This window comes from Octopus sinensis, linkage group LG29 (assembly GCF_006345805.1).
Source record: "Octopus sinensis linkage group LG29, ASM634580v1, whole genome shotgun sequence".
Lineage (NCBI taxonomy): Eukaryota > Metazoa > Mollusca > Cephalopoda > Octopoda > Octopodidae > Octopus > Octopus sinensis.
Window position 1 is genome coordinate 8,115,011 of NC_043025.1, and position 23,400 is coordinate 8,138,410.

At 45.0% G+C, this 23,400-nt stretch overlaps 1 protein-coding gene across 1 annotated transcript in view; it reads left to right on the forward strand.

The window, feature by feature from the left end:
- LOC115226112 (CD109 antigen-like) overlaps nucleotides 1–23,400 on the forward strand; it is a 161,648-nt gene that overhangs the window by 57,415 nt on the left and 80,833 nt on the right. Inside the window, exons 11-15 of the mRNA XM_036514831.1 lie at nucleotides 55–139; nucleotides 2,613–2,831; nucleotides 8,630–8,803; nucleotides 11,335–11,445; nucleotides 16,064–16,123. Of these exons, the coding sequence (XP_036370724.1) occupies nucleotides 55–139; nucleotides 2,613–2,831; nucleotides 8,630–8,803; nucleotides 11,335–11,445; nucleotides 16,064–16,123 (649 nt within the window). The remainder of the gene's footprint in view (nucleotides 1–54; nucleotides 140–2,612; nucleotides 2,832–8,629; nucleotides 8,804–11,334; nucleotides 11,446–16,063; nucleotides 16,124–23,400) is intronic.

Sequence of the window (23,400 nt, forward strand, 5' to 3'; positions counted from 1 at the left end):
TAGATCATGAAACCGTAAGCTATTTTTGTGATTGCTTTTCTCTTTTTTCATCAGGTACACTCAAGGTAAACCTGTGTCAGGAACAGCAAAATTATATATACGCGGAAATTGTTTGAGAAACAACTCTTTCTCTCAAAAGGTAAGCTGATCGTTTTATAGCATTCATTATTGAAATCAGACTAACCCACACTGTTATAATTATGTTTATGTTGTTGTTATTGTTGTTGGTGGTGGTGGTGTGTCCATTTGCTAAAGTAATTCAGCTACTTCTCTTGGGTTGGTCCTTCAAATAATTGGGTTTGAGACGTTTCGGCACAGCTGTTTCGGCACTGCCTATTTTGGCACCACTGATTCGATGCTGACTTATTTGACAACAGATGTTTTAATATTTCTTGCATTCCCTTCTCTCTCTCAGTTGCTGTTTATGTGTGTGATATACTTCTGTGGGTTTTAATGCTTCTCAAGAATAAGACCATGAGTTCAAGCTTTGGTGAAAACTTGGGAACTCCAGAGGTGCAAGCATGGTAAGGAGTGTGCTTCCAAGTAGCATGGTCTTGCAATGTGGCACTGCATGACAACTCGGACAAGTGCCTTCTACTATTAGCTCCAGATTGACCAAAGCCTTGTGAGTGGATTTGGTAGATAGAAACTGAGAGAAGGCGGCAAGCTGGCAGAAACGCACCCAACATCAGAGCTGAAGACACCTCCGAAAGGAGGGGCCCCGCCACGTCAAAACGGTAGAGGAGTAGGGGCTGAAACTGAAGAAGCCAGGGAACAGAAGAAAGAAGAAGAAAGAAGACATGCACCCAACATCAGAGCTGAAGACACCTCCAAAAGTAGGGGCCCCGCCACGTCAAAACGGTAAAGGAGTAGGGGCCGAAACTGAAGAGGCCAGGGAACAGAAGAAAGAAGACACGCACCCAACACCAGAGCTGAAGACACCTTCGAAAGGAGGGGCCCCGCCACGTCAAAACAGTAGAGGAGTAGGGGCTGAAAGCGGGTGTGGTTCCTCCTGATGATGTCTTGAGCTAACTGGATCCTATAAAGGAGCTGTTGTTGTAGCAGACCACGAAACACGGTTGTAATTCCTCAGTATATATATGAGAGGATTCTTTTAGTTTCCATTTACCAAGTTCACCAATCTGGGGATAAAGTAGAAGATGCTAGCCTAGGGTGCTAAGCAGTGGGACTGAACCACCCAACACCAGAGCTGAAGACACCTCCGAAAGGTGGGGCCCCGCCATGTCAAAACGGTAGAGGAGTAGGGGCCAAAAGCGGACGTGGTTCCTCCTGATGATGTCTTGACCTAACTGGATCCGTTATAAAGGAGCTGTTGTGGTAGCAGACCACGAAACATGGTTGTAATTCCTCAGAGACAGTCAGTCACCGGCTAACACTTGCTGACGATACATCAAAGAGGTCAGGGAACAGAAGAAAGAAGACATGCACCCAACACCAGAGCTGAAGACACCTCCGAAAGGTGGGGCCCCACCACGTCAAAACGGTAAAGGAATAGGGGCCGAAAGCGGACGTGGTTCCTCCTGATGATGTCTTGAGCTAACTGGATCCTATAAAGGAGCTGTTCTGGTAGCAGACCACGAAACACGGTTGAAATTCCTCCAATAACAGCATGTAACTATTCATCATTTAATGTCTGTTTCCCAAGCTGACATGGGTTAGAGGTTTGGACAGGATCTGGCAAGGCTGGAGAGCTTCACCAGACTTCAACTGCCTGGTTTTTCACAGTTTCTCTAACTGGCTGCTCTTTCTAATGCCAACCACTTTACAGAGTGTATTAAGCGCTTTCCACATAGAACCAGCATGGGCACTTTTATGTGACATCAGGACAAGTGATTTTTATATGGCATCAGCATGGGTGCTTGAAAACCCTTTTTGGATAGAAAAATCTGACAGCTGCATGTAGGACACGAACCCACATCTCCTATAAACATGACTGGCATACTACAATTGAACCAAAGTAATCCTTTGGAATTCAATATCATCATCATCATCATCATCATCGTTTAGCGTTCGCTTTCCATGCTAGCATGGGTTGGACGGTTAAACTGGGGTCTGGGAAGCCAGAAGGTTGCACCAGGCCCAGTCTGATCTGGCAGTGTTTCTACGGCTGGATGCCCTTCCTAACGCCAACCACTCCGTGAGTGTAGTGGGTGCTTTTTACATGCCAGACGAGGCTGGCAAATGGCCATGATCGGATGGTGCTTTTTATGTGCCACCGGCATGAAGGCCAGGTGAGGCTGGCAACGGCCATGATCGGATAGTGCTTTTTACTTGCCACTGGCGCAGAGGCCAGGTGAGGCTGGCAAAGGCCACGATCAGATGGTGTTTTTTATGCGCCACCAGCACGGAGACCAGACGAGGCTGGCAACGGCCACGATTGGATGGTGCTTTTTACATGCCATCGGCACGGAGGCCAGTCGGGTGAGCGCTGGCAACGGCCACGTTCGGACGGTACTCTTACGTGCCACTGGCACTGATATCACAGCTACAAATTCCATTGATGTTGATCGATTTTGATTTTGATTTTAGAAACCTTATTCTTAACAACAAGAATTGTATGTTGCTGACATCATATGTTTTTAATGTTGCAGATCAAAGGAGAGACTACATTCAACATTGATTTGGGTACAGTTGCTATATTTGGGTCCAGATGTGGTAATTTCAAGATTAATGCTTCAGTGGTTAATGATTTGGATAAGAAAGTCTACTATGCTGACTTAGTGACCACCTCTTTGACTGATTCTCCAATTGAAGTAGTCTCTGGCAATAGTGACTATTTATATAAACCGAATACAATGTTAAAGTATAAGGTAAGTTCTAGTGATAAATTCAGAATTTCTCTTTTATATAACTGAGCTGGCAGAGACGTTAGCACGCCGGGCGAAATGCTCAGCAGCATTTCGTCTGTCGCTACGTTCTGAGTTCAAATTCCGCCGAGGTCGACTTTGCGTTTCATCCTTTTGGGGTCGATAAATTAAGTACCAGTTACGTACTGGGGTCGATGTAATCGACTTAAACCCTTTGTCTGTCCTTGTTTGTCCCCTCTATGTTTAGCCCCTTGTGGGCAGTAAAGAATTAGGTATTTCGTCTACCGCTACGTTCTGAGTTAAAATTCCGCCGAGGTCGACTTTGCCTTTCATCCTTTTGGGGTCGATAAATTAAGTACCAGTTACGTACTGGGGTCGATGTAATCGACTTAATCCGTTTGTCTGTCCTTGTTTGTCCCCTCTATGTTTAGCCCCTTGTGGGCAGTAAAGAATTAGTGATTTCGTCTACCGCTACGTTCTGAGTTCAAATTCCGCCAAGGTCGACTTTGCCTTTCATCCTTTTGGGTCGATAAATTAAGTACCAGTTACGTACTGGGGTCGATGTAATCGACTTAATCCGTTTGTCTGTCCTTGTTTGTCCCCTCTATGTTTAGCCCCTTGTGGGCAGTAAAGAATTAGGTATTTCGTCTACTGCTACGTTCTGAGTTAAAATTCTGCCGAGGTCGACTTTGCCTTTCATCCTTTCGGGGTCGATAAATTAAGTACCAGTTACGTACTGGGGTCGATGTAATCGTCTTGATCCGTTTAGCCCCTTGTGGGCAGTAAAGAAAGAAGTAACTGGAGTTGGTGAAGTTGTAGAGATTCTCCAACAATCACTTCTGACACTTTCCAGAGGTGTATAAAAGAGCTGAACCCTGGCGCCATACACATATGGACCTTCGGCAGCAACCCTCTTCAGCTGGGGGTTTGAGCACAGCCACCAACAGTTTCACCTCATCATCTGAATTGAGCCTAAGGCCCAATTCAACGATGTGGGGTGATATGACAACACCCTTACTGGCGACACCACACCCAAAGACTTGCAGTTTTAGGGAACTTGGGTTTCATGTTGTCCATGGGATTTTTTCCGTTTGAACGGCAGCTTTTTCTAGCGGTGTCATATGAAATTGTCACCCATAATTATGACCCTAGTATCGATCTATTGCATTTCAATCTATTTAAGAGTTAGGGTTAGGGTTTGGGTTAGGGTTAGGGGTGGGGGGAAGGGTATCTTTTTTCTTCACAAATGTAAATAAACCCAATCTGTTTCTTAAACGAGGGACATATTCATACAGCACAGAATGTTTTTTACCTCAATAGACATCACTGATTGGTTGAAATTGCAGAAATTGAAGAAAAAAAACAACAAATATCTTACAAACTATAGAATTTTCTCAATAAAACCAAGGGAAAAAGATGTTTTATAAACACATTCTACCAGTATATGAAGTTAAAAATTTTTTAGTTACCTAGAAATTATGTTAAAAACTGACGTTCAAACCGAAAAGATCCCTGTTTCTTAAACGATGGACATATTCATATGGCACAGAATGTTTTCACCTCAATAGACGTCATTGATTGGTTGAAATTGCAGAAATTGAAAAAAAAAAACCAACAAATATCTTACAAACTAAAGAATTTTCTCAATAAAACCAAGGGAAAAAGATGTTTTATAAACACATTCTACCAGTATATGAAGTTAAAAATTTTTTAGTTACCTAGAAATTATGTTAAAAACTGCCATTCAAACCAAACAGATCCATCCATGCCATGTCATACAGCTTCAGCAGTGTTTACAGAGCATTGAGCAGTTGTCATGATGTCAGCATTTCGATAACCAGCATAAATCATTATGGTACAGGTAAGTCTTTCCCGATATTTGGATGGCTTCCAGTCCTCCAAGTCAGCAAAATTATTCTCAACCACATCTTTAATGTTTATCCTCTCTGACATTGTTCACTTATCCCCAATGCATCAGACTTCTTGAAACAAGAAGATATTTTTAAAATCATGAAATTTAACCTGAACATCCTGTAACTCATGTTAAAATTTTGCGAAAGGAAATTTGTAATACATATTTTTTTTTTTCTACAACATTTGAATTAATGGTTACAACATATTTACTCTCTTTTTCTCTTTTACTTGTTTCAGTCATTTGACTGCGGCCATGCTGGAGCACCGCCTTTAGTCGAGCAAATCGACCCCGGGACTTATTCTTTGGAAGCCCAGTACTTATTCTATCGGTTCTTTTGCCGAACCGCTAAGTGACGGGGACATAAACACACCAGCATCGGTTGTCAAGCAATGCTAGGGGGACAAACACAAACACATACACACACACATATATATATATATATATATATACACATATACGACAGGCTTCTTTCAGTTTCCGTCTACCAAATCCACTCACAAGGCATTGGTCGGCCCGGGGCTATAGCAGAAGACACTTGCCCAAGATTCCACGCAGTGGGACTGAACCCGGAACCATGTGGTTGGTTAGCAAGCTACTTACCACACAGTCACTCCTGCGCCTATATATATCAATATATACAAATACATTTATAATTTACATGTTAAACATATGAAATTAGACTTTCCCATACGGCTTACAATTACAATGTTCGTATACAGTTCATTTCACTTCACTGGAAAAAATTTTTTTTTTTTTTTATATATATAATCCAGGAATATAAAGCAAATTTTTTGAAAATCTTCAAACAAACTGAGAAAGTTTTTTTGGGAAATGTACAATTCTGCCACTTCTAGTCTTTTTCACCCACAGAACACTAAAGTCTCTCCCCAAATCCAGGGTTTTTATAACTGCTCAACCTGACCAAGAAGAATCCTTATTCGAGCCGTTACACCAACCAATGGGAAAAGAGCGAAAATGATAATTCTTTGGCAAAGACACTACGTCATATTGCCAATTCACGCCACATTTCAAAATGGCTAAAATGCTACTGTTACAGTCACAAGGCTAAAATCGCCTTTGACTGAGAAGGGCTGCCGTTGAGAGGGAGACAGCCTTGTGCTGGCGGGGGGGGGGGGGGATGAAAAGTATGAAGGAAGAGGTAGACACAGGTTTCTTGAGTAGAAGAGATAACACAATGTAGCTGTCCTGGAAGGGACGATATTACTGCTGTTTTAGCCCCAGGAAACATCGATTCCAGCTGACTATACAACACAATATCTGTGTCCTTATATTTTCAAGCAGGGAGTTCAGCACCCTTATCCAGCACTTGATGGGATTCCAGCTGACTATACAACACAATATCTGTGTCCTTATATTTTCAAACAGGGAATTCAGCACTCCCATCAAGTACTGGATAAGGGTGCTGAACTCCTTGTTTGAAAATATAAGGACACAGATATTGTGTTGTATAGTCAGCTGGAATCCCATCAAGTGCTGGATAAGGGTGCTGAACTCCCTGCTTGAAAATATAAGGACACAGATATTGTCATATAGCCAGCTAGAAATTATGTTTCCTGGGGCTAAAACAGCAGTAACACCGTCCCTCCCAGGACAGCTACATTTTGATGGCAATTAGCCTTTACTTCAAAGAACTATTAGTGAATATCTCTCTTTGAAAGATTTATAATAATAATAATAAAACATTGTGTACAGTGCTCAGGTGCACTACAACTCATCTAAGGTGTATGTATAATCAGGTGTAGTTTCGGCGGATTTCGGAAAGCATGAGGGCCTTAAAGGATGCAGTGTCATGGCAGTCAACAACTGACGCAGGCAGTTTGTTCCATGCTTCAGCAACTCTGAGCGTGAAAAAATGTTTCCGAAAGTCATGGGAGCTGTGTTGTTTTCTGACTTTGTAGGCATGTCCACGTGTGTTAGACACATGGAGATCAAAAAGGTGTTCAGTGTTGTTGTTGGTGAGGTGGTTGATAACTTTGTGGGTGTTTACCAAGTCCATCGCCAGACGCCGGAGCTTCAGTGAATCCATGCCCAGGGAAACAAGGCGCTCAGAGTATGGTAAGTGTCTGATGGAGGGTATGCGTTTGGTTGCACATCTCTGAACAGATTCCAGGAGGTTAATGTTCTGAGCAAGATAGGGGTTCCAAACTGATGATGCGAATTCCAAGTGTGGTCGTACCATAGCTGTATACAGCTTTAAATAGATGGCTGGAGACAACCGAATTATTCACAGAATACTAGAGTAGTTGGGTGCAATTGGAGTTGAGATGGAGAGAGAGAGATAAAAATGTTGGGGACATTCTGCATTGGTAGGGTTCCTGCGGCTGAATGCTCTTCCTAATGCCAACCACTTTACTGGGTGGAATGGGTCCTTTTTTTCATGTCAGCGGCACTAGTGAGGTTGCTAAGTAACTTTCAAGACAAGAAAAGAGCTGGAAGAAAAATAGGAGGAAAAAAGGGAAGAAAAAAGGCTTCCTCACCTTAATGGTGAGGGAAGTAGTATTTCAATGAGGAGGAACAATGATGGTTCAATAGCAGATACTGAGATGTTATCCACTTTACAGAGTGTACTGGGTCCTTTTTTATATGGCACTAGTAACCTTGAATTCATGAAGTAACTTGCAAGACAAGACCCCTCAACTGAGGTGGGGAGTACTATTGAACTACAGAAATAAAAAGGGAGTCTTGCATTTAAGGGAGCGGGGAACTCGGCTACCTGAGGTGGAGAGAAAATAAAGAGAGAAAAGACGGGGAAGAAGTGACAGGAAGTGGTTAGTTTGTGGGATTGGGTTGGCTGGGGACTGGAGAGGGTGAGTGTCATGGAAGGAAAGCCCAGGTGTCTTGCTATACATTGTTACCCAAAATTACATGAGATTGCATGGGAGTAATTGGAAAGCTCAAAAGAAGATAGAAATTCATTATCATCATCATCATCATTTAGCGTCCGCTTTCCATGCTAGCATGGGTTGGACGGTTCAACTGGGGTCTGGGAAGCCAGAAGGCTGCACCAGGCCCAGTCTGATCTGCCAGTGTTTCTACAGCTGGATGCCCTTCCTAACGCCAACCACTCCGTGAGTGTAGTGGGTGCTTTTTACGTGCCAGACGGGACTGGCAAACGGCTACGGTCAGATGGTACCTTTTACGTGCCACTGGCATGGGGGCCAGGCGTGGCTGGCAACGGCCATGATTGGATGGTGCTTTTTACGTGCCACTGGCACGGAGGCCCGTTGGGGCAGCGCTGGCAACGGCCACGTACGGATGGTTTGCTTATGTGCCACCAGCACTGGTATCACAGCTACAATTTCCCTTGATGTTGATCGATTTCGATTTTGATTCTGATTTTGATTTTCACTTGCCTCAACAGGTCTTCACAGGTAGAGTTTTGTGTCCCAAGAAGGAAAGGTATGCATAAGTGGACTGGCTACATCCCAGGTAGAGGCCATGGGTTATGGTCTCACTTGTCCTGTCGGGTCTTCTCACGCACAGCATACTTCCATAGGTCTTGGTCTCTATGAGACCTAAAGTTCGGAGGTCGTGCTTCACCACCTCGTCCCAGGTTTTCCTGGGTCTACCTCTTCCACAGGTTCCCTCAACCGCTAGGGTGTGGCACTTTTTCACACACCTATCTTCATCCATTCTCATCACATGACCATACCAGCGCAAACGTCTCTCTTGCACCCCACAACTGATGCTTCTTAGGTCCAACTTTTCTCTCAAGGTACTTACACTCTGTCGAGTATGAACACTGGCATTACACATCCATCGGAGCATACTGGCTTCATTTCTTGCGAGCTTACGCATATCCTCAGCAGTCACAGCCCATGTTTCACTACCATGTAAAATTATATAATTTTTATTTCTTTAACAGCTGTATGTGAAACGTGTAGATGGACAGCCTCTGACTGATGAAGACAGAAAGGACACTTTGAAAATTTCCATTGACGATGTGGACTTCAGTTATAATACATCTTCTGAGATCCCTGAAAATGGCATTGTTGAATTTGCATTTACTCCACCAAATCGTAGAAGCTTGCGAGCGCGGGTAAAACCTTTTGCTATCTTTGAATGTGTGCCTTTCATTGTTAGTGTGTGTGTTGGAGTGTATTTGTGTAATTGGCTTGCAAACAACTTGCACATGCAAGTGCTACCAGTCAAAAGCTCCGTATACCGGAAGCCAGCAAGTGTATGGGGTCATCAGGAGAGAATGCTCGCCGTTTCGGGGCCTACCTCTTGACGGCATCAATGCGCACCTGCCCCCCTCACTGATATGAGGACCCGCTTGCTAGATCAGCTGGTTATGAAGTTAAGCTCAATATCCTTCTAGCCATCGCTCATCGTCTCTTTTTAACCAAATCCAGTGGCTAGCCTTCTCCATTTCGGGGCCTACCTCTTGAAGGCATCAATGCGCACCTGCCCCCCTCACTGATATGAGGACCCGCTTGCTAGATCAGCTGGTTATGAAGTTAAGCTCAATATCCTTCTAGCCATCGCTCATCGTCTCTTTTTAACCAAATCCAGTGGCTAGCCTTCTCCATTTCGGGGCCTACCTCTTGAAGGCATCAATGCGCACCTGCCCCCCTCACTGATATGAGGACCCGCTTGCTAGATCAGCTGGTTATGAAGTTAAGCTCAATATCCTTCTAGCCATCGCTCATCGTCTCTTTTTAACCAAATCTAGTGGCTAGCCTTCTCCATTGTAGATTGGATATCGGTCATGGTGTCTTTAACTTTTATCTTTTACTTGTGAAGGCACATGTAGCCTAGTGGTTAGGGCATTGCGCTCGTGATTGCCAGGTCATGAGTTCAATTCCTGGACAAGGCAGCATTTTGTGTTCTTGAACAAAACACTTCACTTCACATTGCTCTGGTGCTGTGTGGGAGATCAGCATGTCAAAAGAACAGACCCAATGTTTCCTCTGCGTATCGTAAAAGCTGACTAAAAGATGTTGAGGTAGGATTTGCCTTCGGACCTTGTAAAACCCTCACCAGTAATGAACACCCAAAAGAAACCCATGGGTTGGAGGGTTATTGCCTGAATGATGCAAAGGGATCATTTACCAAGAGAAGCAGGGAATCACCAACAAATGGTGGATGCAGCAACATAGTTACAGTGCATGTCCCCATACTACAAATATTGGGTTGTCCGGAAAGTTCATGCCGGTTTATAGTAGTTTACCTTTCGACTTATTTTAGAACATGGTTGAGTCCATAAAATAGGATTTAGAGCACAGTTTAAGCTATCTTTTCGTGGAGTAAGATTTATGTTCCTATAACCTGTGTTAATTCTGTAACCCTTTAAAATTGAAGATAAGAAAGTTCATTTTCGGTACTTGATGCTTTGGGAACCAGACAAAAATTGCAGCAGCTAGGCTGGGATGTGTTACCCCACCCTCCATATTCACCAGATATTGCTCGTTCAGATTGCTACCTATTCAGGTTGTCTGCAGAATAGTCTTAATGGTAAAAAAGAGAGAAAGAGATGTATTAATCACTCTTTACATTCTGAGTTCAAATTCCGCCGAGGTCGACTTTGCCTTTCATCCTTTCGGGGTCGATAAATTAAGTACCAGTTACGCACTGGGGTCGATGTAATTGACTTAATCCTTTTGTCTGACCTTGTTTGTCCCCTCTATATTTAGCCCCTTGTGGGTAGTAAAGAAATAGGTATTTCGTCTGCTGTTACGTTCTGAGTTCAAATTCAGCCGAGGTCGACTTTGCCTTTCATCCTTTCGGGGTCGATAAATTAAGTACCAGTTACGTACTGGGGTCGATTTAATCGACTTAATCCTTTTGTCTGACCTTGTTTTTCCCCTTTATATTTAGCCCCTTGTGGGTAGTAAAGAAATAGGTATTTCGTCTGCCGTTACGTCTGAGTTCAAATTCCACCGAGGTCGACTTTGCGTTTCATCCTTTCGGGGTCGATTAAATAAGTACCAGTTACGCACTGGGGTCGATTTAATCGACTTAATCCTTTTGTCTGACCTTGTTTTTCCCCTCTACATTTAGCCCCTTGTGGGTAGTAAAGAAATATATATGTAAAATGTTGTAAATAAATATAACAATAAACCTGCAAACTTTCATGAACCAAAATCTTAAAATTTTTATCTTATGTTAAAACTAGCAGTATCGCCCGGCGTTGCTCAGGTTTGTAAGGGAAATAACTATAAAGCATTTTTAGAGATTTATAGCCAAAAAATAGCAAAAAAATGGAAAAAAATGATGGTAAATTTTTTTTTAAGATTTAAAAAAAGTGGAGTTGCGTCCCCTAGACAGTTTTTGGTTTGTGTTTCTGATTCTCGACCCCATGTCGAATTTATCGATTTTTTTCAGAACTGGGGGAACTTTTCAAAATTTTCGCTGCGTTAGTTTTGAATTATGACATTGGGCTATGTGTGTGTCAAGTTTCATCAGAATCGGTTGAAAGCCGTGGTCAGGGTGAGGGTACAAGCAAACAGACACACAGAAACACGCACAGACAAACTGCCGTTTATATAGAGAGAGATGAATGATGAATAAATATATATATGCTGGATCCAGTAATGCAGATGGTAAGCTTTAGTCTTCTCTTTTCAGGTTATCTTCAGTGGTGAATATGAAGCAGAGAAGTACCTGATGCTACGGACAGTTTACTTATCATATCGTTACCCTCGCGGAGGCCATATCCTGACCAGAATGGATGATGAGGTAAGGAGACAGAAGAGTCATTTCCCTCCTGAAGAGTCTTTTGTCTATGTTTTACTTCAATCAAAGGACCACGACCATGCTGGGGCACTGCCTGTGAGGGTCTTTAGTTGAACAAATTGACTTGCCAGTGCATATTATTTTTTAAGCTTGGTACTTGCTCTATCAGACTGAGCTGCTAAGTTATGGGGATGTAAACAAACCAGCACCTCTTGTCAAACACTAAGACAGACAGACAGACACACACACACACACACACACAATGTTTTTTCTTTCAGTTTCCATCTTCCTCCAGTCACGAGGTTTAATCAACTCAAAACTGTAGTAGAATATACTTGGCGAAAGTGCCACACAGAGAAACTGAACCCAAAACCATAGGATTTGGAAGTAAACTTCTTACTGCACGGCCTCACCATTGACTTATACCACACAACCATGCCTGTATATATGTGTATGTGCCTTTCAGCCCTCGTTTGTGCTCTGCTCCTCACTGCTAAACAGCTTCTGTTGGTTATTTTATATACCCATCGGAGGTACAATGGCCAGTGGTTAGGGCAGTGGACTCGCAGTTGTAGGATTGCGGTTTCAATTCCCAGACCGGGCGTTGTGAGTGTTTATTGAGCGAAAACACCTGAAGCTCCACGAGGCTCCGGCAGGGGATGGTGGTGATCCCTGCTGTATTCTTTCACCACAACTTTCTCTCACTCTTACTTCCTGTTTCTGTTGTACCTGTATTTCAAAGGGGCCAGCCTTGTCACTCTCTGTGTCACGCTGAATATCCCCGAGAACTACGTTAAGGGTACACGTGTCTGTGGAGTGCTCAGCCACTTACACGTTAATTTCACGAGCAGGCTGTTCCGTTGATCGGATCAACTGGAACCCTCGTCGTCGTAACCAACGGAGTGCTTCCATCCATACCCATAACTTAGGTGGACATGATCAATGTAAGAACCAGACTTAAAAATTTAGTACTGGGGTTGATTTAGTTGAATAAAGTCCTTGGAAGCAGTGCCCTTGTTTGACTGTTGTCCAATGACTGATAAAAACCAACTACAAACACTAATCATCATCATTGTTCGACCGTGGTCGAGACAATGGAATTTACCATTCTACGCCAGACTTCACGGTCCATCATAGCATTACGGAGGTCCTGTTGCTGGATGCCCGTATCCCTGGAGATTACATCAGGGTAGGAGAGTGTGTGCCCTCTGGTATTGCGAGTAGATGGCTTCCAGAGGAGAAGAGTAGAAATTACCTCTTTTTCAGCTCTACAACAATGTCCAGCAAACTGGACTATCCTACCTTTCACAAGAGATGACACAGGTGGTAGTTTCCCATATATTTGTATTTTGGTTGGATGATGCTTCCACGAGAGATTTTGAGCTCTCATAAGGAGGCGAGTGTAGGTTCCATCCAACCGCCTCTCAAGCTTCTTTGATAACGTCCAGGTTATCACCAGGTTACAAACATTAAAAGGCAGTTCCATCTATGTTCAGTGCAAGTGTGTATACATCTGTGAAGATGTTTTCTTAGTGGTGAGGGTGTTCAGCTTACAATTGTAAGACACTTTATTTCACGTTTGTCCAGGCCAATCAGCTAGCAGAAAATGGGTAATACTTATTTCTTTACTACCCACAAGGGGCTAAACACAGAAGGAACAAACAAGGACAGACAAACGGATTAAGTCGATTATATCGACCCGAGTGCGTAACTGGTACTTATTCAATCGACCCCGAAAGGATGAAACGCAAAGTTGACCACAGCGGAATTTGAACTCAGAACGTAGCAGCAGACGAAATACCTATTTCTTTACTACCCACAAGGGGCTAAATATAGAGGGGACAAACAAGGTCAGACAAAAGGATTAAGTCGATTACATCGACCCGAGTGCGTAACTGGTACTTATTTAATCGACCCCGAAAGGATGAAAGGCAAAGTCGACCTCGGCGGAATTTGAACTCAGAACGTAGCAGCAGACGAAATACCTATTTCTTTACTACCCACAAGGGGCTAAATATAGAGGGGACAAACAAGGTCAGACAAAAGGATTAAGTCGATTACATCGACCCGAGTGCGTAACTGGTACTTATTTAATCGACCCCGAAAGGATGAAAGGCAAAGTCGACCTCGGCGGAATTTGAACTCACAATGTAACAGTAGACGAAATACCACTAAGCATTTCACCTGGTGTGCTAATGTTTCTGCCAGCTCGCCCGCCTTCGCCCTCTGCCAGCTTGCCACTTTCACTTACCTCAAAATTGGGTAATACCTGTAATTCAAAGAGCCAGCCTAGTCACATTCTGTCATTCTGAGTCTCCATGAGAATTACACTAATGGTGTGTGTGTGTTTATGAAGTGCTCAGTCACTGGCATGTTAATTTCATGAACAGGTTGTTCCATTGATCGGAGCAGATTGAACACTTATTGTTGCAACTGACAGTATACCTGTAAGTTTTACATCTATAAAAATTCCTTCTATAATTCAAGCCTGACAGAGAAACCCCAACTGTAAAAAACTATTTTAAAAAGTATGTTCTCTATCAATAAGTATTGAGTAATTCTTCAGTTTAACATTGAATTGTTTTCATACACAACATGACATTAAAATATACATTATTGTATATATATATATATATATATATATATATTATATATATAGGCGCAGGAGTGGCTGTGTGGTAAGTAGCTTGCTTACCAACCACATGGTTCTGGGTTCAGTCCCACTGCGTGGCATCTTGAGCAAGTGTCTTCTACTATAGCCTCGGGTCGACCAAAGCCTTGTGAGTGGATTTGGTAGACAGAAACTGAAAGAAGCCCGTCGTATATATATATATATATATATATATATATATACTAGCAGTATCGCCCGGCATTGCTCGGGTTTGTAAGGGAAATAACTATATAAGCATTTTTAGAGAGTTACTTCCTTTATAGATGCCAATTCGGGCTTTCTTAGCCATTTCTGTTTTGGTGTCTTCAAGCCATGAAGTCGTTCTAAAAGAACGCTGGTCTCCTTGACAATGCATTACGACGTTGATTTCCTTAAACTCCCTTCCCCACAGCTTCACGAGGGAGGGAAGAAGGGGGAGAAGCAACACAGGTGCAGGCATGAGTGTGGACGCCAACTCCGCCGCCATCGACACACGAAAAATTATGCATTAAAATGGAATAAAAAATGATGTTAAATTATTTTTAAAATCGTAGACTCATCGTAGACGCGCGCTAATAGCCAGACGGGCTCGATATTAATCACGCAAAATGTGGGAGGAGTTAGGAATCTAAATCGTAGGAGACAGACACTCACACAACTACAGTTTTATATATATAGATATATATATATAGGCACAGGAGTGGCTGTGTGGTAAGTAGCTTGCTTACCAACCACATGGTTCTGGGTTCAGTCCCACTGTGTGGCATCTTGGGCAAGTGTCTTCTACGATAGCCTCGGGCCGACCAAAGCCTTGTGAGTGGATTTGGTAGACGGAAACTGAAAGAAGCCTGTCGTATATGTGTATATGTGTGTGTATGTTTGTCCGACCAACACCGCTTGACAACCGATGCTGGTGTGTTTACATCCCCGTAACTTAGCGGTTCGGTAAAAGTGACCGATAGAATAAGTACTAGGCTTACAAAGAATAAGTCCTGGGGTCGATTTGTTCGACTAAAGGTGGTACTCCAGCATGGCCGCAGTTGAATGACTGAAACAAATAAAAGAGTATATGCAGCAATTGATTTCCCTCTTCTTGGCAGTCTGGTGTCTGAAGATGTAGTAGGTATTTTCTTATGATGTAATGCATACACAATCAATAAAATGTCTTGCTACTGAAACATATGTAGGATGAATTGGACTTCCATCATCCATTCTAAAAATTTCATTGTATATGTGTGCTTGTGCGTGTGTGTTTGTGTGTGTGTGTGTGTGTGTGTGAGTGTGTGTGTGATATACATATATATGATATACATGTTTAAGTAAATATATACAAGTGAAATTGGAATCGAAATTGAACCAATCCTATGACTGGCACCCGGCAGTTGCCAGGACCGCTGGACTGACTCCTGAGCAAGTGGCAAGTGAAGAACCATCATTTCGACCCTGTGCTTGAGGAGATCCATTGAGTCAAGTACATCAACATCAAAGTCAATGGAAACTGCAGTTGTGATCCCTGTGCCAGTGGCACGTAAAAAGCACCATTTGAACGTGGCTAATGCCAGCGCCACCTAGACTGGCTTCCGTGCTAGTGGCACGTAAAAAGCACTATCCAAATCATGGCCGATGCCAGCGCCGCCTTGACTGGTTTCCGTGCTGGTGGCACGTAAAAAGCACTATCCAAATCATGGCCACTGCCAGACTCCCCTGGCACCTGTGCCGGTGGCACGTAAAAAGCATTCACTGCACTCACGGAGTGGTTGGGCATCCAGCTGTAGAAACACTTCCAGATCAGATTGGGCCTGGTGCAGCCCCTGGCTTCCCAGACCTTGGTCGAACTGTCCAACCCATGCTAGCATGGAAAACGGACGTTAAACGATGATGATGATGATGATGATGTTTAAGTAAATATATACATATTTAAGAATTCCACTATTTTGTCTCATAGTTATATTCATCAGTCTTTCTTTACAGACCAGTAAACCTGAGTTCTTGCTGACTTTTCCTCACAGAGTAACCAGCTTTTTCTTCACTGTAAGTGTGTCTTTCATTTTTATTGATAACTAGCAGTATCGCCCGGCGTTGCTCGGGTTTGTAAGGGAAATAACTATATAAGCAATTTTAGAGATGTAAAGTATAATAGCCATCTCAATATAGCTAACCACAAAGGTGGGGGTGTAACAGTAGCTTTTTACGTTCTGGGATTTAATAATAAATTTTTAGAGAGTTACTTCCCTTATATATGCCAAAAATGCATTAAAAATGGGAAAAATTGATGGTAAATTTTTTTTTAAATCGTAGACTCATCGTAGACGTGCACTAATACCCAGAAGGGCTCAATATGAATCACGACTATAAGATACCTGGTTTTAGTTAAACTGCACCGCAAAATGTGGGAGTAGTTAGGAATCTAAATCGTAGGAGACAGACAGCACACAACCTCCCTTTTATATATAAAGATTGTTGTTTAGTCGTGGATTTGTTTTGATCCACAAGATCTATGATCAATGATGATCCAGCCATAACCATTTTGTCTTTTACTCAAACAAGTATATCTGGGAGTACTTTTTGTGATGTGCTCTTGTTGCTGTTCAGCCTAGATCAGATCTGATCCACTACACCTATTCTGTGGAGGCACATGGCCTAGTGGTTAGAGCAGTGGACTCGCGGTCGAGGGATTGCGGGTTCAAATCTCAGACCGGGGGATGTGTGTGTTTATGAGTGAAACACCTAAGCTCCATGCGGCTCTGGCAGAAGGTAATGGTGAAACTTCTGCTGATTCTTTCACTACGACTTTCTTTCACTCTTATTCTTTGTAAACCTAGTACTTATTCTATTAGTCTCTTTTGCCAAACCGCTAAGTTACGGGTATGTAAACATACCAGCATCGTCCGCCAAACGATGTTGGGGGGAAAAATATAGATACACAAACATATACAGATGCATATATATATATATATATATATATATATATATATATATATATATATATATATATATATATATATATATATAGCAATTAAGGACAACTTCTTAATAAGGAATCTTAATAAGAAATTATCAGGTAGATAGCGTGAAAAACCTCATAAGAGAAAAATTTCGAAAATAATTCTTTCTTATTGAACATATTAATTTATATATAGAGGGCATTATTATCCAAAGATGCCACACGCTAAGAGGGACAAAAAGAGGGACAATAATGCCCTCTATATATAAAAATATATATATATATATATTTTTTTTTTTTTTACTTCTTTCAGTCATTTGACTGCGGCCATGCTGGAGCACCGCCTTTAGTCGAGCAAATCGACCCTGGGATTTATTCTTTGTAAGCCCAGTACTTATTCTATTGGTCTCTTTTGCTGAACCGCTAAGTGACGGGGATGTAAACAGACCAGCATCGGTTGTCAAGCAATGCTAGGGGATCAAACACAAACACACACATACACATATATATATATATATATATACATATATACGACAGGTTTCTTTCAGTTTCCGTCTACCAAATCCACTCACAAGGCATTGGTCGGCCCGGGGCTATAGCAGAAGACACTTGCCCAAGGTGCCACGCAGTGAAACTGAACCCGGAACCATGTGGTTGGTTAGCAAGCTACTTACCACACAGCCACTCCTATATACGACGGGCTTCTTTCAGTTTCCTTCTATCAAATCCACTCACAAGGCTTTGGTCGGCCCGAGGCCATAGTAGAAGACACTTGCCCAAGGTGCCATGCAGTGGGACTGAACCTGGAACCATGTGGTTGGTAAGCAAGCTACTTACCACACAGCCACTCCTATATACGACAGGCTTCTTTCAGTTTCCTTCTATCAAATCCACTCACAAGGCTTTGGTCGGCCGAGGCCATAGTAGAAGACACTTGCCCAAGGTGCCATGCAGTGGGACTGAACCCGGAACCATGTGGTTGGTAAGCAAGCTACTTACCACAAAGCCACTCCTACACCTACAAACTGTCCCCATCCATATGCATCATATGACCAAACCAGCACAATATTCTTTCTTGAACGCCACAACTTATTCCTCTTTTGCGCTCTGTCATACATGTCCACTGACATTGCACATCCAACAAACCATACCAGCTTCGTTCCTCTCTAGGCTTCGCAGTCTTCAGCAGTCAGGGCTCATGTCTCACTACCTTGTAATTTTGCTGTTCATACACATGAGCTGGAGGATGTGGAGTCCTTCGTCGACCTGGGTTCAACGGTGGTTCCAACGGTTGCTGTTCATACACATGAGCTGGAGGATGTGGAGTCCTTAGTCGACCTGGGTTCAACGGTGGTTCCAACGGTTGCTGTTCATACACATGAGCTGGAGGATGTGGAGTCCTTTGTCGACCTGGGTTCAACGGTGGTTCCAACGGTTGCTGTTCATACACATGAGCTGGAGGATGTGGAGTCCTTCGTCGACCTGGGTTCAACGGTGGTTCCAACGGTTGCTGTTCATACACATGAGCTGGAGGATGTGGAGTCCTTCGTCGACCTGGGTTCAACGGTGGTTCCAACGGTTGCTGTTCATACACATGAGCTGGAGGATGTGGAGTCCTTTGTCGACCTGGGTTCAACGGTGGTTCCAACGGTTGCTGTTCATACACATGAGCTGGAGGATGTGGAGTCCTTTGTCGACCTGGGTTCAACGGTGGTTCCAACGGTTGCTGTTCATACACATGAGCTGGAGGATGTGGAGTCCTTCGTCGACCTGGGTTCAACGGTGGTTCCAACGGTTGCTGTTCATACACATGAGCTGGAGGATGTGGAGTCCTTTGTCGACCTGGGTTCAACGGTGGTTCCAACGGTTGCTGTTCATACACATGAGCTGGAGGATGTGGAGTCCTTCGTCGACCTGGGTTCAACGGTGGTTCCAACGGTTGCTGTTCATACACATGAGCTGGAGGATGTGGAGTCCTTTGTCGACCTGGGTTCAACGGTGGTTCCAACGGTTGCTGTTCATACACACATGAGCTGGAGGATGTGGAGTCCTTCGTCGACCTGGGTTCAACGGTGGTTCCAACGGTTGCTGTTCATACACATGAGCTGGAGGATGTGGAGTCCTTCGTCGACCTGGGTTCAACGGTGGTTCCAACGGTTGCTGTTCATACACACATGAGCTGGAGGATGTGGAGTCCTTCGTCGACCTGGGTTCAACGGTGGTTCCAACGGTTGCTGTTCATACACACATGAGCTGGAGGATGTGGAGTCCTTCGTCGACCTGGGTTCAACGGTGGTTCCAACGGTTGCTGTTCATACACATGAGCTGGAGGATGTGGAGTCCTTCGTCGACCTGGGTTCAACGGTGTGGTTCCAACGGTTGCTGTTCATACACATGAGCTGGAGGATGTGGAGTCCTTCGTCGACCTGGGTTCAACAGTGGTTCCAACGGTTGCTGTTCATACACATGAGCTGGAGGATGTGGAGTCCTTCGTCGACCTGGGTTCAACGGTGGTTCCAACGGTTGCTGTTCATACACATGAGCTGGAGGATGTGGAGTCCTTCGTCGACCTGGGTTCAACGGTGGTTCCAACGGTTGCTGTTCATACACATGAGCTGGAGGATGTGGAGTCCTTCGTCGACCTGGGTTCAACGGTGGTTCCAACGGTTGCTGTTCATACACATGAGCTGGAGGATGTGGAGTCCTTCGTCGACCTGGGTTCAACAGTGGTTCCAACGGTTGCTGTTCATACACATGAGCTGGAGGATGTGGAGTCCTTCGTCGACCTGGGTTCAACAGTGGTTCCAACGGTTGCTGTTCATACACATGAGCTGGAGGATGTGGAGTCCTTCGTCGACCTGGGTTCAACAGTGGTTCCAACGGTTGCTGTTCATACACATGAGCTGGAGGATGTGGAGTCCTTCGTCGACCTGGGTTCAACGGTGGTTCCAACGGTTGCTGTTCATACACATGAGCTGGAGGATGTGGAGTCCTTCGTCGACCTGGGTTCAACGGTGGTTCCAACGGTTGCTGTTCATACACAAGAGCTGGAGGATGTGGAGTCCTTCGTCGACCTGGGTTCAACGGTGGTTCCAACGGTTGCTGTTCATACACATGAGCTGGAGGATGTGGAGTCCTTCGTCGACCTGGGTTCAACGGTGGTTCCAACGGTTGCTGTTCATACACATGAGCTGGAGGATGTGGAGTCCTTCGTCGACCTGGGTTCAACGGTGGTTCCAACGGTTGCTGTTCATACACATGAGCTGGAGGATGTGGAGTCCTTCGTCGACCTGGGTTCAACGGTGGTTCCAACGGTTGTTGTTCATACACATGAGCTGAGGATGTGGAGTCCTTCGTCGACCTGGTTCAACGGTGGTTCCAACGTTGCTGTTCATACACATGAGCTGGAGGATGTGGAGTCCTTCGTCGACCTGGGTTCAACGGTGGTTCCAACGGTTGCTGTTCATACACATGAGCTGGAGGATGTGGAGTCCTTCGTCGACCTGGGTTCAACGGTGGTTCCAACGGTTGCTGTTCATACACATGAGCTGGAGGATGTGGAGTCCTTCGTCGACCTGGGTTCAACGGTGGTTCCAACGGTTGCTGTTCATACACATGAGCTGGAGGATGTGGAGTCCTTTGTCGACCTGGGTTCAACGGTGGTTCCAACGGTTGCTGTTCATACACATGAGCTGGAGGATGTGGAGTCCTTGTCGACCTGGGTTCAACGGTGGTTCCAACGGTTGCTGTTCATACACATGAGCTGGAGGATGTGGAGTCCTTCGTCGACCTGGGTTCAACGGTGGTTCCAACGGTTGCTGTTCATACACATGAGCTGGAGGATGTGGAGTCCTTCGTCGACCTGGGTTCAACGGTGGTTCCAACGGTGCTGTTCATACACATGAGCTGGAGGATGTGGAGTCCTTCGTCGACCTGGGTTCAACGGTGGTTCCAACGGTTGCTGTTCATACACATGAGCTGGAGGATGTGGAGTCCTTCGTCGACCTGGGTTCAACGGTGGTTCCAACGGTTGCTGTTCATACACATGAGCTGGAGGATGTGGAGTCCTTCGTCGACCTGGGTTCAACGGTGTGGTTCCAACGGTTGCTGTTCATACACATGAGCTGGAGGATGTGGAGTCCTTGTCGACCTGGGTTCAACGGTGGTTCCAACGGTTGCTGTTCATACACATGAGCTGGAGGATGTGGAGTCCTTCGTCGACCTGGGTTCAACGGTGGTTCCAACGGTTGCTGTTCATACACATGAGCTGGAGGATGTGGAGTCCTTCGTCGACCTGGGTTCAACGGTGGTTCCAACGGTTGCTGTTCATACACATGAGCTGGAGGATGTGGAGTCCTTTGTCGACCTGGGTTCAACGGTGGTTCCAACGGTTGCTGTTCATACACATGAGCTGGAGGATGGGAGTCCTTCGTCGACCTGGGTTCAACGGTGGTTCCAACGGTTGCTGTTCATACACATGAGCTGGAGGATGTGGAGTCCTTTGTCGACCTGGGTTCAACGGTGGTTCCAACGGTTGCTGTTCATACACATGAGCTGGAGGATGTGGAGTCCTTCGTCGACCTGGGTTCAACGGTGGTTCCAACGTTGCTGTTCATACACATGAGCTGGAGGATGTGGAGTCCTTCGTCGACCTGGGTTCAACGGTGGTTCCAACGGTTGCTGTTCATACACATGAGCTGGAGGATGTGGAGTCCTTTGTCGACCTGGGTTCAACGGTGTTCCAACGGTTGCTGTTCATACACATGAGCTGGAGGATGTGGAGTCCTTCGTCGACCTGGGTTCAACGGTGGTTCCAACGGTTGCTGTTCATACACATGAGCTGGAGGATGTGGAGTCCTTCGTCGACCTGGGTTCAACGGTGGTTCCAACGGTTGCTGTTCATACACATGAGCTGGAGGATGTGGAGTCCTTCGTCGACCTGGGTTCAACGGTGGTTCCAACAGTTGCTGTTCATACACATGAGCTGGAGGATGTGGAGTCCTTTGTCGACCTGGGTTCAACGGTGGTTCCAACAGTTGCTGTTCATACACATGAGCTGGAGGATGTGGAGTCCTTTGTCGACCTGGGTTCAACGGTGGTTCCAACGGTTGCTGTTCATACACATGAGCTGGAGGATGTGGAGTCCTTCGTCGACCTGGGTTCAACGGTGGTTCCAACGGTTGCTGTTCATACACATGAGCTGGAGGATGTGGAGTCCTTCGTCGACCTGGGTTCAACGGTGGTTCCAACGGGCCAGGGTGCAGCCGAGGTCAAGCGTCGCACAGGTGTCGCCAGGGCCGCACTTGTGCGCCTCCAGCAGTGCCTGTGGGACAGAAGAGAAATCTCCTCGGTGACCAAAGGGTGAATCTACCCGACCGTCGTTCGTACTATCCTCCTCTATGGTTGCGAAACATGGCCTATGAGGGTAGTCGATCAGCGAAGGCTGGAGGTGTTCTTTGCTGCTGATGCATTGATCAGGTCCCTACAGCCAGTCTTCGTCATTGCCTGAATCTCCGGCCCTTCCCTTCGGTGCTTTTACAACGGCGCTTAAGGTGGTTCGGTCATGCGGCCCGGAGTCCAGAGGGCGAGCTGATTCGCGATGTCCTTCTCCCACCTCCACTCCCCAGTTGGGGCAAACGTACGGGCGGATAGCTGAAGACCTGGGTAACGACAATAAAGGAGGACCTCTCTGAACTATCAGGTCTGCAGGTGGTCGGTCTGCACAGATGGAACCGCGAATGGCTCACTGTCTCCAGTGACCTCGCACGGGACCATCGAGTGTGGACCGCCATGGTTCGTGATGCAGTTAGGACCAGAGAAGAAGCCGGCTCAACCCACCCTGGGTGAACGCCGTCACAAGTACAAGTATAAGTAAAGTATACACATGTGCCATACAATCTTCTTTTCCACTCAGAAAGGGAGACCTTTCTTTCACGTCCATGCAGGCACGGGCCAGACAGTTTGGTAGGGTCCTGTGAGCTGATGGGCTGTGTTGGGCTCTAGGTGCAGACATGCCAGTGTGGGCAAGAAACTTACTTCTCAACCATGTAGTTTGGGTTCAGTCCCTCTGTGCAGCACTTTGAACAAGCATCTTCGACTAAAGCCCCAGATTCATCAAAGATTTGTCAGTGGATTTGGCTAACAAAAACTGAAAGAAACCCGACATATACATATACATACACACAGTAATACACACACACACACGCACATACACACACACAACAATACACACACACTGATAATATATATATATATATAGAGAGAGAGGGGGAGAGATAGATAAATGGGTGGATAGATAACTGGTGTTACTTTGTTTATGTCCTGTTAATGTAGTGGTTCAGTAAAAGAGACCAATAGAATAAGT